The 15,693-nt window shown below is 45.3% G+C and overlaps 2 protein-coding genes across 2 annotated transcripts in view; one reads left to right on the top strand and one right to left on the bottom strand.

Annotated features, from left to right (window-relative positions):
• Window positions 1–6,205, bottom strand: part of LOC308159719 (protein bicaudal D homolog 2) — a gene marked incomplete at its 5' end in the record, with an annotated part of 28,335 nt that extends 22,130 nt beyond the window's left edge. Inside the window, 1 exon segment of the mRNA XM_080533534.1 lies at window positions 5,963–6,205. Within this exon segment, the coding sequence (XP_080389660.1) occupies window positions 5,963–6,205 (243 nt within the window).
• Window positions 6,206–8,915: 2,710 nt separating this feature from the next.
• apex2 (APEX nuclease (apurinic/apyrimidinic endonuclease) 2) lies at window positions 8,916–12,814 on the top strand (the record flags this gene model as incomplete). Its single annotated transcript, XM_080533535.1, has 6 exons — window positions 8,916–9,030; window positions 9,250–9,333; window positions 9,661–9,841; window positions 9,972–10,118; window positions 10,392–10,461; window positions 11,530–12,814. The coding sequence occupies 6 exons, from the start codon at window positions 8,916–8,918 to the stop codon at window positions 12,739–12,741; spliced, it is 1,809 nt and encodes a 602-aa protein (XP_080389661.1). The 3' UTR covers window positions 12,742–12,814.
• Window positions 12,815–15,693: the final 2,879 nt, after the last annotated feature.

A 15,693-nucleotide genomic window follows, 5' to 3' on the forward strand; every position in this document is an offset into this window, starting at 1 on the left:
TTCGGCTCAGCAGAAATGCATTTGAAACCACAGCTTTTCACTGATGTCTTCACAACACGCGCCCGTGTTGTAAACACAAACTCTGCTGACCAGTCACAACGGAACGACACCTGAGCAGGTTCCTTAGTGCCTTTTGATTCAGGTAAAACACTTTTTTTTAAATAAATGACTTTTTGAAATGCGCAGACAAAAGCAATTGGCAGAAAAGTGACATCACATGATAACGATGAGATTAAGGTTTTCTGAGATAATTAGCTTAGATTAGATTAGATTCGACTTTAGTGTCATTGCTGACTACAAGTACCAGATAACGGTAGTTATCAGCAGTTTATCTAAGCAGAAGTGCAAATAGTGACATAGTGCAAAACATGATATTGTAGACAAAATAGGATACGTACACTACAGTTATGAAGTGATAAATACGGTAATATAGTACATAGGATATGTACAGTTATGAAGTGAGTGATGGTAAGTACAGTAGCAGGGCTTGACATTAAGCTTTTTCAGGTACTTGTCCTTCGGACAAGTGAACTTATCTTTTACTTGTCCGAGAGCTCAAGTTACTTGTCCAAATCCAAAGATTTTGAAAAAGCAATAATATGAATAATAATATATTATACTCTCACCGGCCACTTCATTAGGTACACCTTTTCAACTGCTTGTTAACGCAAATATCTAATCAGCCAATCATGTGGCAGCAACTCAATGCATTAAGGCATGTAGACATGGTCAAGACGATCTGCTGAAGTTCAAATGGAATGGGAAATAAAGGTGATTTAAGTGACTTTGAACCTGGCATGGTTGTTGGTGCCAGACGGGCTGTTGTGTCAATATGGACCAAAATCTCTGAGGAATGTTTCCAGCACCTTGTTGAATCTATGCCACAAAGAATTAAGGCAGTTCTGAAGGAAAAAGAGGGGGTCCAACCCCAAGGTGTGCCTAATGAAGTGGCCAGTGAGTGTATGTGTATGCAAATAACACATTTGACTACTATTGATTTGATAATGATGTATCCTTAATTTTCAAATGTATTCAATATTTTGTAATTATTTAAAAACGTAACCCCTAACCCTAACCCTTTTAGATTAAGATTGGCCACAAAAGGGATGAATATCTAGGAATATTTACAAAAAATGTTTGTAACTATAGTCTCTCCCCAATGGAAGCAATCTTATTTGCTAGCTTTTGGATAGTAGCCTATCCTATATTCAAATTGAGAAATCTATAATTAGTGTCATTCTGAAGTTCGTATTGCGATGTGCTGGTCTTAAAACTTCAAACCTAAAATATACGATCGCATCGAACTACATGAAAATAAGCGGCATTGAGAAGAAGCGAATACGCGTTCACGTGAATGGCACTAGTGACAGGAGACCCACAACACTATGGCTGCGTTCCAGTGGCGGCTGGCCGATAGAGGGCGCTGTGGCGCCGCTCCCACCTTCACTTCCTAGTTGCGATTTGTAAACGTTTTTTTTTTAAAATAAACATTGTTTATTCACAAAATGCGGCTGATATTCTGTCGGCGCCTATCAGCATTCATTAAAAATCCTCCAATACAATAAACATTGTATCTGTGTGTGTGTAAAATTCACTGTTAAAATACATAGGGGGAGGAGTCGGGGCGCCGGCCGAATGCAAGTCTATGGCAGGCCAAATACTTTTGGCTTACACGTGAGCTGTAGCAGCGCTCCAATTGGCTGTCTCCTATTTCCAAACCAGAAATACAACATTGTGCGCGCGACGCGAGAGAGTTTTTGCCGGGTGAGATGTCTTCAGATAGAAAGTAAGCAAGTTGAAACGTTAGCAAATATAATTGCTGAGTGTTCTGACAGAGAAAGTTGGTTAAAATTGGTCGTTATTATTGTGACTAGAAAGTGTCTGACTGACACTTGACAATGACTATAATTCCATTGTAAATAGTGTCAAAGAACTATCAAGCTAGCTAGCTAGCTCAGAGGTGATGAGATGAGCTAGTCTGCTGCACACATGCCAGCTAAAGAGCTAACTGGAGGCACTTTATTATTTTACTTAAGTTAAATTAGATATACAATCTTTCTTATTCTGCTAGAATTGGGCTTCATTGGTAATACCATAATGGCATATTTACAGTACATGGACAGTGGATTGAAGCATTTGAAATGTCTGTTTTGTATAGTATAGTTGGACATGTTTTTTTTTCCAGGTGAGAGAGTAATGTCAAAAAGTCATTATCTGACTGCATTGCCCACAGCAATCCAAAATTCAATTATAATTATGTTATAAATTGATATGGATAAATGTATACCTCTTATTAGATTATAAATACTCTGGTTGTTAAGTTTGCCTTTTGGTTGACAGCAAAAGGGAGAGAGGAGGATAGAGAGGGAGAGAAGGAGAGAGAGCAGGATGGTGTCAGCACACCAGAGAGAGAGAGCAAGAACCAGGTGAGAAAGTGGACAGGTAGTCAAGACCACATAAGTAAGTAGCCTTGAGAACCGATGGTTCTCGAGCCTAATGGCCCATAGGGAAGGAGCCTATCTCCTGTTTCCGTAGCGTGAGGCGGCTTAATGTACAAGTTAGTACACCCCCTGGACATGACGCTGGTATGTCGCAGGGTCTTACCCCCTGGGGGGGGGGAGGGTCCATGCCACGGTCCATGCCACCCCCCCAAGGCAGCAAACCTAGGGGAAACACTGTTATTCTCATGCTAAAATCGACTGTAAATCCAGATTTTAAAGTTGATATTCTTCCCTGTGGAGCATGCCCCCATAACCTGTGCCCCACCCAAAATGTTTAGCACCAGCCGCCACTGTTGCGTTCGTAAACTCGCTCTGGAATCTGATCAGCACTCATGGAATGCCTTTTGTCCAATCACGTCTTTATGACGTTGAACGCAGTGTGCGCTCTGGCGCTCTGAGCGAATTTACGAACTATGACGATAACGAACTACGAGAGACTGAAATAGCGAGAATGAGGCGCGGCATCGCTTTGCTTGCTATTTTTTTTTACTATTCAGATCGGAAGGAGGAATTCATGTTTGCAGATATTAATACATATTGATTTCTTTTTTTGTTTTGACTTGTCCATCGGACAACTGCAGGAGGAAGTCCACTTGTCCGAACATAAAATGTACTTGTCCCGGACAAGCGGACAAGCCTTAATGTCGAGCCCTGAGTAGGTAGTAGGTATATACAGGATATGGATAACAGTAAGCTATGTACAGTTAAGGTAGCTATGTACAGTATGATGTATACTGTGTCCATTTATACAGTACCAGTCAAAAGTTTGGACACACATCCCCCATTCAATTGAATGGCAAAGTGTGTCCAAACTTTTGACTGGTACTGTATAAATGGACAGTTTCATAACAACAGCCATGCGATGGCCTGTCTGCCGTCACTCTGAATATCCCTCTCAGTCCATATCACCACTCCCCCTAACGCCATGCTGTTGTTTGCCCTAGACTGAGCAGCCTGGATGAATGTTGGAATTAATTCCACTCCCCAACATCGGAAATGCTGACTAACGTGCCTTCTTCAACCCAGCGGCATCACAGACGGCCAAGCGGTAAACACGTATCACGTCTCCAGTAACGTCATTATACAGACACTCCAGGAGCTGGAACAGACCCATCTTCCTACTCTGCTACTCCACAAACTGAATGATTCATTTGAAGCTTTGGCACGGTTGATATCAGAGAACTATTGAGCTACTCAGGCAAGGAAGGAAGTACCACAGTCAAAATGCACTCATTTAAGGCCTAGTTAGTTACCGTTTAATTTGATTCTGCTTTTCAGTTCAGGAAATGGGCGACAAGCTTATGTAACTCTAGGCTAAACCGTTCCCCTAGCATTACGACCTTTTAAATCGTTATTTTCAACAATCCTGTACTGCTAAAAGCCTCTCAGTGTCCTAACAGCAATCCCATTGTGTGGCTAATCCAAGGCTGGATAGCACAGCGCCCTGTGTGACTGGCACTTGTTCACACTGAAGTAGCATTTACTGTGGGGCCTGCTTAGCTAAGTCAAAAGCAATGGAAGTCAATGAAACAAAAGGTATTGTCTCACAAACACACAGACACACACACACACACACACACACTATCACAACATACAAGTAGCATCTATGTACAACGATGATGTCGTCATTGTGCCGTTGTGAATATCAACTGTTTAGGCCTACATTTCTTTCACTTGCAAGATCAGCTTTGGGGGCTCAGATGGGCTATAATCATTGGGACCATAGAGCATATACACAATACGTATGCGCTCACTTACTGCACGTGGCTTTGGATAAAAAAAAGCATCTGCTAAATGGCATATATACGGCAGTGTTTCCTCTATATGCATTTATTGGTGGCGGGCCGCCACGAATGAATTTCCTCCGCCACTAATTGATTCAGACAGTCCACTTTGATTCAGGCTGCGCAGAAAGACAGTGAGTTATTATGACCGGAGAACAGAAAAAAAGCAGATTGAAGCTAGATTTAGGCCGCTTCCAGACCAACATTTCGTTACGATTTAGGGCGTAGTTATTTACAATATGTTACAATGTTGCAATTAACCTCGTCGTTTGTGTTCGCACTGCAATCGAGACTGAATCGCTCAACAAGCGAGGCGACGCGCTTTCAAAACAGTTTTGTGGTTGGTCCGAATTTAGCGGGACACACGCCGGTGCCTTTAATCCCGTATCCTAATCGAAAATGCAACATCATCAGCGACGACTGTGGGTTATTGCATTTACTGCTTATTATGTTTATATGTTATGCTAATAAATGTAGATCCACACAGGTATACAAACTGAGCTCCGTTTACTGTCAAGTGCCATTCATTCTGACAACACACACACACAGGTCGTAAAGCTCTAACGGACGTACAGAACGTGACGTCGTAAAGTACAACAAAGTGCTGCAATGACATACTGTCGTACATAACACTGCTGTTCTCTGGGTCATGTTCTTATACCAGTGCTCAGTATAGAGTATTTTAAATGAACATTCGTAATGTATGTCTCTGATGTTCATGGTCAACTAAATCAGCCTATTTTGTGAAACAAATAATGTTCCCGCTAATGGGTTAACCGAGCATTCTCGCACCTAACGTGCAAGCACCTAGCTTCGAACTATTCATAGCAATAAGCGCAGGGCAAAAATAATCTATTGCCTCTAAAATCACCACGAACAGAACGGCGGAGGTACGGGTAAACAGGGCTCATGTTGGTGTCCTCAAAGGTAAGAGTTTGTTTTCTTTAACTCAACTGATAGCATTACCTTGCTGTTGTTGTTTACCGAATGCTCCATCTGACTGTCACACTGTGATTTTACTTGTGTAAACAGTTAATGAGTAACGTTAGCCGGTTTTGTGCGTGTACTCTCATGTCGGCCTACTTCGTATTGATCTTTCTGTGTGTGTGTGTGTGTAATGCGCGTTCCGCATGTTCTGCTGCAGCTGTAGGATATATTGGTATTTGATCACCTTCTATATAAAATCACCTGCTCGGCTTTAATGACTTAACTGTTATTTAAGAAATTATAATTGTTGCCACCCTATAGTTTTTGGTGAAACTACGTCTTTGTTTTGAGCGCCAGTGCGCGTGTTATGCGCTGCGCGCGCAAAAGACAACCGCTCCGCCACTAATGTGAAAAATCCTGGAGGAAACACTGTACGGTATATGACGGTATTCCAACATTCACGGGCTCAGTGGAAAACACTCAACCGCCTCAGAAGGAGAACAGGACGATCCAGGGCTGCTCTGGTTAGACGGGGCTACAAGACCGGCCCGACCCCCTGTGAATGTGGAGGAGCAGGCTACACTATGGAGCACTGCCTTGTCTGCCCTCTACTACCCACAACCCCTGCAGCTCAACACGACCTTGCAGTGTTCCACAAAAAACGCAAAGGACTGTGTAAAGAAATTCCGAGAAACGAAAAGAAGAAGATGACATTAGCATAGATGGGGGGGGGACGGGGCGTCTGCTGACCTCTTTCAGCTGCTGCAGCTCCAGCCTCAGGGTCTCGTGCTCCTCCTCCAGCTGGCTGTGTTTGCTCTTCAGCGCGGCGCTCTCCTCCAGCACCACCAGGCCGTAGCGCGCCGCCTGCAGCTTCTCGTCGTTGGCCTCCTGGAGCTCCACGGTCAGCCTGGCCACCTCCGTCCTCAGGTCCCTCGCCACCCCCTCATCGCCACCCCCTCCTCGCCACCCCCTCCTCGCCCCCTCCTCCTCCATCCCCTCCCCGGCGCCCTCCTCCTCCTCCAGCATCCTCCTCTCCTCGGGTCGGGATGACTACTCCCCACGGGTCTCCCAACGCTGCAACGTCCGGGACACCTGCCTCCTTCAATCCTCCTGCCTCATTACTCCTCACTGTGGACGGAGGGGGAGGGGAGGGGATGCAGATCAGGGTGGTCAAGTCATCACTAATGGAGCGAGCGCAGGCTTTAAAAAAACATACATTATGCAATGCACACTACTATTACTACTGTATGTGAATTATCTGGTTCTTTCATATTTTCTCTCTCAACGTCAACGTAAGTGTGGTGAATAATAACGAACCCGAAGCAACCCAGTGACACAGACGTGGTGAGCGGGATTAGAGAGTGGTTTCTGAGAGAGCTTAAACTAGCCTAAACCCTGCAGTTACTTTCCTGGTGATCTTTGGTCTCCAGACCCCCAGTAGCTAAACGCATTTTGTTTACAGCCCTGATTGTAAGTGTTTTAAAGCTGCTTGTTTTTGCGCAGAAGATTACTTACTACCTTAGTCAAAGCCACCTTTTGTACCTCATAAACAGTAGGCTGCTACATCATGTCAAAAAGCCTTTTAGACTACAGATCCCTGGGGAACATCACTGGCTAATTTCTGATTAGATCATAATCTAATCTGGTATAATCATAACATAATAGTACCGACAGGAACATAAAAAGGGAAAGTGGAATCATTACTAGCTAGCCAACCTTCTTGCTGACCTGTCAAACCTTTTTAGTAAACTAGCCTAGCTAATGTTAGCTACAGGAACTCCACCCAGATTCTTGACACAAGCACCTGTCCTGTACTGACCAGCTTGTTGTATCTAGCTAGGCCTTAGAGAGGGTGGATAACAACTGCTGTTAGATCTGTGGTAGCAGTGGTGTCACACACATTCCACCCAGGTTACATCTACACACACATACTAGTAGCTAGAAGCCTAGACAACTAGTAACTTAGACAACTAGTAACCTAGACAACTAGTAACCTAGACAACTAGTAACCTAGACAGCTAGTAGACCAGACAACTAGTAACTTAGACAACTAGTAACCTAGACAACGTATTAGCCAGCTGCTAACCAGCAGTAGCTGGTCTAGGTTACTAGTTGTCTAGGTTACTAGTTGTCTAGGTTACTAGCTACTAGTATGTTTGTATAGATGTAAACTGGGTGTTGCCACAGATCTAACAGCAGTTGTTATCCACCATCTCTGAGGCCTAGCTAGATACAACAAGCTTGGTTAGTACAGGACAGGTGCTTAGTGTCAAGAATCTGGGTGGAGTTTCTTGCTAACTAACATAAAGCTATGCTAGTTTTCCTAAAATAAAAATAAAAGGTTTGACAGATCAGATCAGATGAAGTACGTTGGGCTAGCAGCTAGCTAGTAACGATTCCGTTTTCCTTTTGATGTTTCCTGTCGGTACTAGTAGTGTTATGTTATAATTACCAGATTGTAACCTTTAGTCAGACATGAGCCAATGATGCTCACCCACCCAGGCTCCCTGTACCGCTAACCAGGCTAACGTTAGCGTGCTAGCTAGCTGCACAGCAGGCTAGTCTATTGTGAGGCCACCTTGCCAAAGCCAGCTAGAACATCACTCACCTCCGATATCGATGAACGTAGCTCGAGTTATGTCGCCAAAGGTAGCTAGATAGCCAAAACGTTATTTCATTATCGTATCCTGAAAAGATGTAGCTAGCTGATTAGGGAGCTTCCGAGAATTTGACACTTTCCTGAAAAGATGTAGCTAGCTGATTAGGGAGCTTCCGAGAATTTGACACTTGTGTTTCCGAGCTGTCATCCAGCCTGCCTCTCCTCCTCCTCCTCTGTCTGTCTGTCTGGCTGGAAACAGCAAGTTTCAAAGTCATTCCGCGCCGAAGCGAGGAGACTTCGTTCGTAAAATTCGCTCTGAGAGCGCCGGAGCGCACACTGGGTTCGACGTCATAAAGGGACCGTGGAATTTGATTGGACGAGAGGCGTTCCGTGAGTGCTGATCGGATTTCCGGAGCGTATTGACGAACGCGGCCGGAGACAGCGAGAACCGGAGAACGGCTGCCCCCTAGTGACACTTCCTCCCTAGCAACCGGGTTCACACTGCACTGGGTTGCAAGGGTTGCCAGGTGGGATTGACCATTTCCAGCCTTAACCACAGTCTAGAGACCGCTAAATCCACCCAAAACCCAGCCCAAACCCTATATTGTAAAAATAATAATAAATAAAGCTGCACAGTTTATGTAGCTACTAGGGTGTGTGTTTTAACATTTTGATACCGCCTAAATGCTATTTATCCAGCCCAACCGCCCAAATGCTTTTTTTCCAACCCGGTGTGATCAAAAGTAGCGGGTAGCCCATTCGGCGGTAACCCGCCCCATCTGGCAACCCTGCTGGGCTGGGCGCTGCCATCGATGGCCGCTGCCCAGTGAAACAAAAAAGCGTAGGATTAATTATAATACTTAATAGCAAAACATTATAATTAACACAACGACGATGTAAAAACTGCTTTCTATGTGCATTAATCCACAATCAATGTTAAATAGGATAAATTCATGATATTTCGATCGCCCTCAAATGTGCTTCCTGATCCTGACTGTTTACTTCCGTGTCCAAGCGACACGTGGTTTTGACAGCTAGGTAGAGTGGCGTCCTTGTACCCATCTTGATGTACAATTAATGGGAAATATTGGTCACGTATTGATCATGAAGATTGTCACTTGGAACATAAATGGCATAAGAACATTCAAAGGGGGAATTAAAACGGCTCTTGATTCGCTGGACGCAGACATAATATGTGTCCAAGAGACAAAAGTGACAAGTAAGAACACGAAAACGCGGGAGATTTCATACAGCACCATTCGTGCTAGAAAGCAGTTGTTGAATCACAGTTAATGCAAGATATCAGTAGCTGATGAGCATGAATGCTTTGGTTGTAATTGCTAATCACTACACAGGGCAGCATTGCTGTATCCTGAAGCATTGTCCAATAGAAGCTCAACAACGTCCCTGATCAGCTGATGTTTATTCCCTCTTGCAGGAGACCTGCTGGATGAACGCACTGCCATTGTCGAGGGTTATAACTCCTATTTCAGCTTCAGTCGTGGACGCAGTGGCTATTCAGGTTGGGATGACGACGAATCTCTTGGTGTTGTTAACAACATTGTAGTGTAAAACCCAAGCTCAAGCTCACACTCTCATCACGCTTTGGTAGCCAGTGATTTTAGTGACCTTTTTTTTGTTTGACTGTTTTTTTTAACTTTAATTCACTGGTCATGGAGTTCATTGACCAACAGCACTATGCAGGATGTTGGACCAGTCTATTTAAACACTCCCAGGATGTTGGACCAGTCTATTTAAACACTCCCTGTTGCATGACCTATTGCATCCACTGATACACAATGCATAATCTTAAGTGTACTTTCCCTACTTGATTCTGTTGCTCAAATAGGGACTGCCACCTACTGCAGAGACAGCGCCACACCATCTGCTGCAGAGGAGGGATTAACAGGCCTGCTGACCAGCCAGGAGGGGTCTGTTGGCTGCTATGGTGACCAGACAGACTTCTCCCATGAGGAGTTGCAGCTGTTGGACAACGAGGGAAGGACGGTTATTACACGGCACAGAGTCAAGTAAGAAATATTAACTTGGTTTTTTTAACGCTGAAACTTGTGGTTCACATTGTTAGCCCAAGAGTTGATGAACTGAACAGCCATCATAATCATCACATCTTTCTGTGCTTGCTTTGATTTTTGATCACAGGTGTGAAAATAATCGACATGAAACGGTTACGGTTATCAATGTGTACTGCCCGCGGGCAGACCCAGAGAAGCCTGAACGGAAACAGTTCAAACTGCAGTTTTACAAGCTGCTTCAGGGCCGGGCCGAAGCCATTCTGGAGTCTGGGAGGTGAGCTTGCCACAGGCAGAGATGGGTTGGCATGGTGATTGGTTGAAGGCAGTTGCTCAATGCATGTTTAGGGGGGAGGGGGGTGTAGATCAGCTTTTGAAATTAATAAATAGAATTTAAGTTCCAACAGATAGCATCGCTTTTTATTTGCATTTATTTCTTTCCAAAATGTCCCCTGCCCCAACCCTCCCCTAATCAAAGGACATGAAACTAGAATAGTAATTATATGCATATGAAGTCTTATTACTCTGTTTCTCTTCCTTTTCCTCTCAGCCATGTGATTGTGTTGGGTGATGTGAATACATCCCACCGGCCAATAGACCACTGTGACCCAAATGACATCGTAAGTGTTTTGTTTTTTTAATAATATGTTTTTAGGGCATTTCTGCTTTTTTGGGATGGAGACAATAGAGATTGACAGGAGGGATGGGTGAGAGAGAGTAGGTATGACATGCAGGATAATGGCTAGAATCGAACCAGGGACCGTATAATTATCCGGTGTGCACATTACCGTGCTACGCCACTAAGCGCCCCCGTCGTAAGTGAAGTTATCAGAATTCCCTTAGCACTTCCTGTTCAAGCTTCCCCCCACTAATGTCTTCAATAACACAGTCGTTAACATATTAACATTTGAGACGTATCTATTAGTACGCCACTCATTTCCTCTTTCCGCTCTTTACATTTTTTACATTTTTGGCATTTAGCAGACGCCTTATTCCAAAGCGACTTACAATCAATACATTTGAATACTAAGCATGTGAATCAGCAATCCACCATTCGTTGCAGGAAGAGTACTCTAGCTCGGGCCCGGGGCCACTGATAGAAGGAAAAACCTTCTCCCTATCGCCTTCTACTAAAACTTTTTTTTTTTTTTTTTTTGGGGGGGGGGGAGAAACTGAGAAACAGTACAAGGGGGGCAATAGAAGTTCTTAGGGACACAGTAGAGGGGAAAGCGGGTGTCTTTAGGAGACGTAGTGGTGAGGGTCAGAAGATGTCTCAGGAGGAGCAGAGTAAGATGTAACCTGAAGAGATGGGTCTTCAGTCTACGACGGAAGATGGGTAGTGACTCAGCCGTTCTGACGGCCGTGGGGAGCTCATTCCACCAGCGGGGAGCCAGTGTTGTGAAGAGACGTGATCGGGCAGCCCGACTGCTGTGTAGAGGAGGTGGGGCCAGTCGGCCAGCCGAGGTGGAGGAGCGGAGTGAGCGGGCAGGGGTTTGGGGGGTTACCATTTCCTTCAGGTAGGCAGGGGCTGTCCCTTTAGCTGCCTGGTATGCAAGCACCAGGGTCTTGAATCTGTATCGGGAGCCAGTGCAGGGTGCGAAGGAGAGGGGTGACATGCGAGTGTTTGGGGAGGTTGAATACCAGCCGCTGATCCAGCCGCTGATCCGCTCTCTGTTTGCTTTGTGCAGGAGGATTTCGACGATCACCCGGGAAGGAAATGGCTGAACGGCTTCCTGTGCGATGACAGTGGGAGAAAGACAAGCGAAGAAGAGAAAGGCGATGATGAAGAAGAAGAAGAAGAAGATTCCAAGAAAGCCTCAACAAAACCCACCCGGAGCGGAAAGTTCGTGGACACCTTCCGCCGTTTCCATCCGACGCGCTCCGGCGCCTTCACCTGCTGGAACACCCTCACCGGCGCCCGGCAGACCAACTACGGGACGCGCATCGACTACATCTTCGCCGACGCCCCGTTGGCCAAAGGGCAGTTCGTCGCGGCAGACATCATGCCGGAGACGGAGGGCTCAGATCACTGCCCGGTGTGGGGGCGGCTCAGCTGCTCCCTCCTGCCCAGCTCCAAGCTGCCCCCCCTCTGTACCCGCCATCTGCCGGAGTTCGCTGGCAGGCAGCAGAAACTCTCCCGCTTCCTGGTCAAGGTAGACTCACAATCTGAGGCCAGATGGAGCGACTCAGAGGCGCTGCCCGGGTCTCAAGAGGCCAGGGAGACCCGGGAGAACCAGAATCCTCTCGGCGGCAGCGGGGGCGGCATCTCTGGAAAGAAAAGGATACTACCGACAGAGGTCGGTGCCGTCCCGAAGGCCAAAAAGAGTAAGACGGTCAAGGCTCCCCCAAAGCCTCAGGGCAGTCTCTTAGCCTTCTTTAAGCCCAAACCCGTGTCGTCTGTAGCCCCCCCGTCCAGGGAGGCCCCGGTGAGTCCGTGCGAGAGGGGACAGGAGAGGGATGAGGTGACCCGGTCACAGACCGTCAGTGGAGGCCATGCTGCTGGACGAGATGGCATCTCGGTCCCGGTCCCAGGCACGAACGCTCAATGTGTCCAGGGTGTCTGTAGTGGAGAGAGAGATCGGTCCCCCTGCAGAGAGGCGGAGGAGACCGTCACGGATCAGAACCAGGCGGACAAGGACGGGTCCCGGACCTCAGAGCTGACTCTAGAACCCTCAGGGTCGACGAAGGGGGCATCGCTGGGGTTCTGGAAGGCGGTTCTTCACGGGCCACCCCCGGCACGTCCTTGTAAGGCGCACGGGGAGCCCTGTGTGCTCCACACCGTCAAGAAGGCGGGGCCAAACAAGGGAAGACAGTTCTTTGTGTGTGCCCGTCCCCAAGGCCACGCCTCCAATCCCGAGGCTCGCTGTAACTATTTTGTGTGGGTAGACAAAGGAAAGTGACAAGATGTCTCTATGACTATAGCTAGGGCCAGGGCATTTTCCTGACCATGTGACCCGACCAGGAAAAAAACTCTGACCTCATCCTCCTCCTAACTGTCGCTCTACCGTACTCAGAAATGTTTCCTTTTATGTTTATGTGCTCCTATCAAGTATTGTTGATCTATAACATGTTGTTTTACTACTAGAATAAAGACATTAGTTTTCTTAATCATCAGACTCATCAGAAGTTGATTTTTCTTTTGAGTGTGTAGAGAAAAGTACCACGATCCAGTCCCTGTTCTGCTTCCTTTGGTCTCTTTCTGAAGAATGTAGGAGTAGGTCTTGGCCTTGAGGGCAACATTGTCAGATTTATTTTTCCCTGAGAGTGTATTTGCGTTAACTGTCCCCTAGTCTTGTACTCCAAATCGAATGTAGATCTGATGCAGATTTGAAGGCAGCTGACCAGTGTTATGGAAATATTTAAGTATCTAAATATAAAATAGCCAAAGGTATCCTGGTTTTCTTCAGATTGTATAGAAAAGGTATTTAAACATATTTTGCAAGAAAGTCAAAACACAGGGGGGGGGACATGTATTTTTATACACTCGGGTATCAAACCCTCAGGTGAGGTCAAACCAATCATGTTGAGGGAAGGCCATAGCTGAGGAAGAGGGAGGAGGAAGGTGATGTGGGTAAATCTGCCCCCCCCTTCCTTACCGTATAACAAAGGTAGGGAAGGATGGCACCAGAGTGAACAAAGGCAGAGCCATCACTCTGGTGTGGATCAACATTGTCTTGACTTTCTAGGCGTCAAGACAGACTATGGAAAACAAAAGGAGGTGAACTATTCAAATGTGTCTGTTGTCTAGCAAATGGCGAATGCTTGAGCAGAGGAAAGTACTTTTCATTGTCTACTAGTCTGAGGAGTGAATGTTGATTCTGCCCAGACAGACTTACAAAATGTCTTATCAAAACCCATCGGTTTCCCTTACACCAGTCAACTGGACCCCCCCCCGTAGAAGAGCATATATACCTTATTCAAATGTCTCTAGTCTATTGCTTTCTTTACCCACATTTGAAGCATGTATTTTGAGTTGTGTGTCCCTCTCCAGGCAGAATATGGAGGCTACCTCTAGCTGTCTTCATTCTTAAATGAGTGTGAAATTGGCCCATATATACTGACTAGGGTAACTTGATACTGTATGGCGATGATCACATTCACCCCCATATGGAACCCAGTCGACTGTTAAATGTAGGTACTATACAGGTAACCTTTGTTTAAAAATGTCCGCCGCATACATTAATAATGTATTCAATGACAATGAGGGCTGAATTTGATCATGGAGCAATCGGTTGATTTTCATCAATATTGCAACATGAGAATGTGTTAAGTGTAATTTAATGTAAGTATCCTCTGCTGCTCCTTGTGCTTCCCCCTGCATGTCCACTAGATGGCAGCAGCACAGAAGTATTTAAAACAATAATAATAATGTTGGCAGGGTGTTGGCCTGTCTGATGTGGTGTGATGACATGAAAGTGTCTTACTGGAACCAACGTTGGTTTACTACCATACTTCTGTATGACTAATAAGAATTAATCAATTTGCGGTCTTGCGGATGTGCATGTCACGACCAGAGAAGACTGTTTGAATCCAAGCATTCTTATAAGTTCCCCTTTCATGTGTTTTAGTCAACAGCTACTTCTGATGTGAATATGGACCTCAGAGCTGGCTGTAGAGCCAACAGAGTCAATGAACACGTGGCTCAATAACCCAACAATTGTAAAATATATTTATAGATGGATATATAGATAGATTTCAGTAGAGTGATTGAAGCTTTATTTCCAGGTGAATGTTTATACAGTAAAACAGATGTGGCTGTGTAATATCCAAGGATATATAGCACCAGTGCTTTTTTATTGATTCTGTATGTCTTGCAGAAGAGTTTCTCCTGCTTTCGAAACAATATGTCACATGGTAACACTTTCAGGCCTGCCCCTGAAACCCTGGGCTGGGTGTGGCTACATGTAGTATGTCACAACAGGAAAGCATCTTCCGCGCGCAATTGTATCTCTCCTCCTCCTCTGTCCCCCAGCTTCCTGTCTGTCCTCATTCAGTTCCAGAGTAGAGTCTCCCTGGCCTGGCTCACACATCATCATCATCATCATCATCACCACCAGCCACACTTGGAACTGAAGTAGTCGAAAGGGCCAATTATGACATCATTCCCTTGTGGCCCCTGCCTGCGCTGAGGACACCTGCCTGTCTGCTACGTGGACAAGTGAGTAAGAGAAGAAGATGTCTGTCATGTCTATGACTGCATCCTGCTCTGCCATGTGCTCATGGCTCATGACATCTACTGCCCTTTGAGTGACTGAGTCACTCAGTATACAGGTCAGGACTATACGCAAATAATATAGCTGATATTGTAAACTGTCGACTGTTTACATTTACTAGGATACCTTTTCAGTGGATGTACAGTATATCATTAGTTTGAGATGTTGCTATGCTGTTTGTTCAAGTCATTATTTTGTGACCTTTAGTTTGGCTGTGTGTAGTGTACATAGTTGTACAGTTGATGGGTTCTGATATGTGTAATATAATAACAATATATGCCATTTAGCTGACGCTTCTTATCCAAAGGGACTTACATTGAAGTTAGGTGCGTACAGTACATTTGTCAGTATAATTTTTTCAGTCCCACGGTTCTGGTATTGTTGATGCCAAACTCAACAAACGCTTCCCAAGCCATCAATCTTTTAGAGGGATGCCGCATAAAGTGTCAGGGTGCCATTTAACACAGGATTGAATCCAAGCCAACCTGACAGGAGGAAATATCACACTGAACATGAATGATTTCATTGAAACAAAAACGTTTCTGGCAAAGAATACAGTATATAATCCTTTTTAGTCCCATAACTGTGTTTTTATCAGTTGTCTTGTGCAGGTTCATCAAAATGCAAGTTTGAATCAAT

The sequence above is a fragment of the Nansenia antarctica genome (genome assembly GCF_963989245.1).
Source record: "Nansenia antarctica genome assembly, chromosome: 6".
NCBI lineage: Eukaryota > Metazoa > Chordata > Actinopteri > Argentiniformes > Microstomatidae > Nansenia > Nansenia antarctica.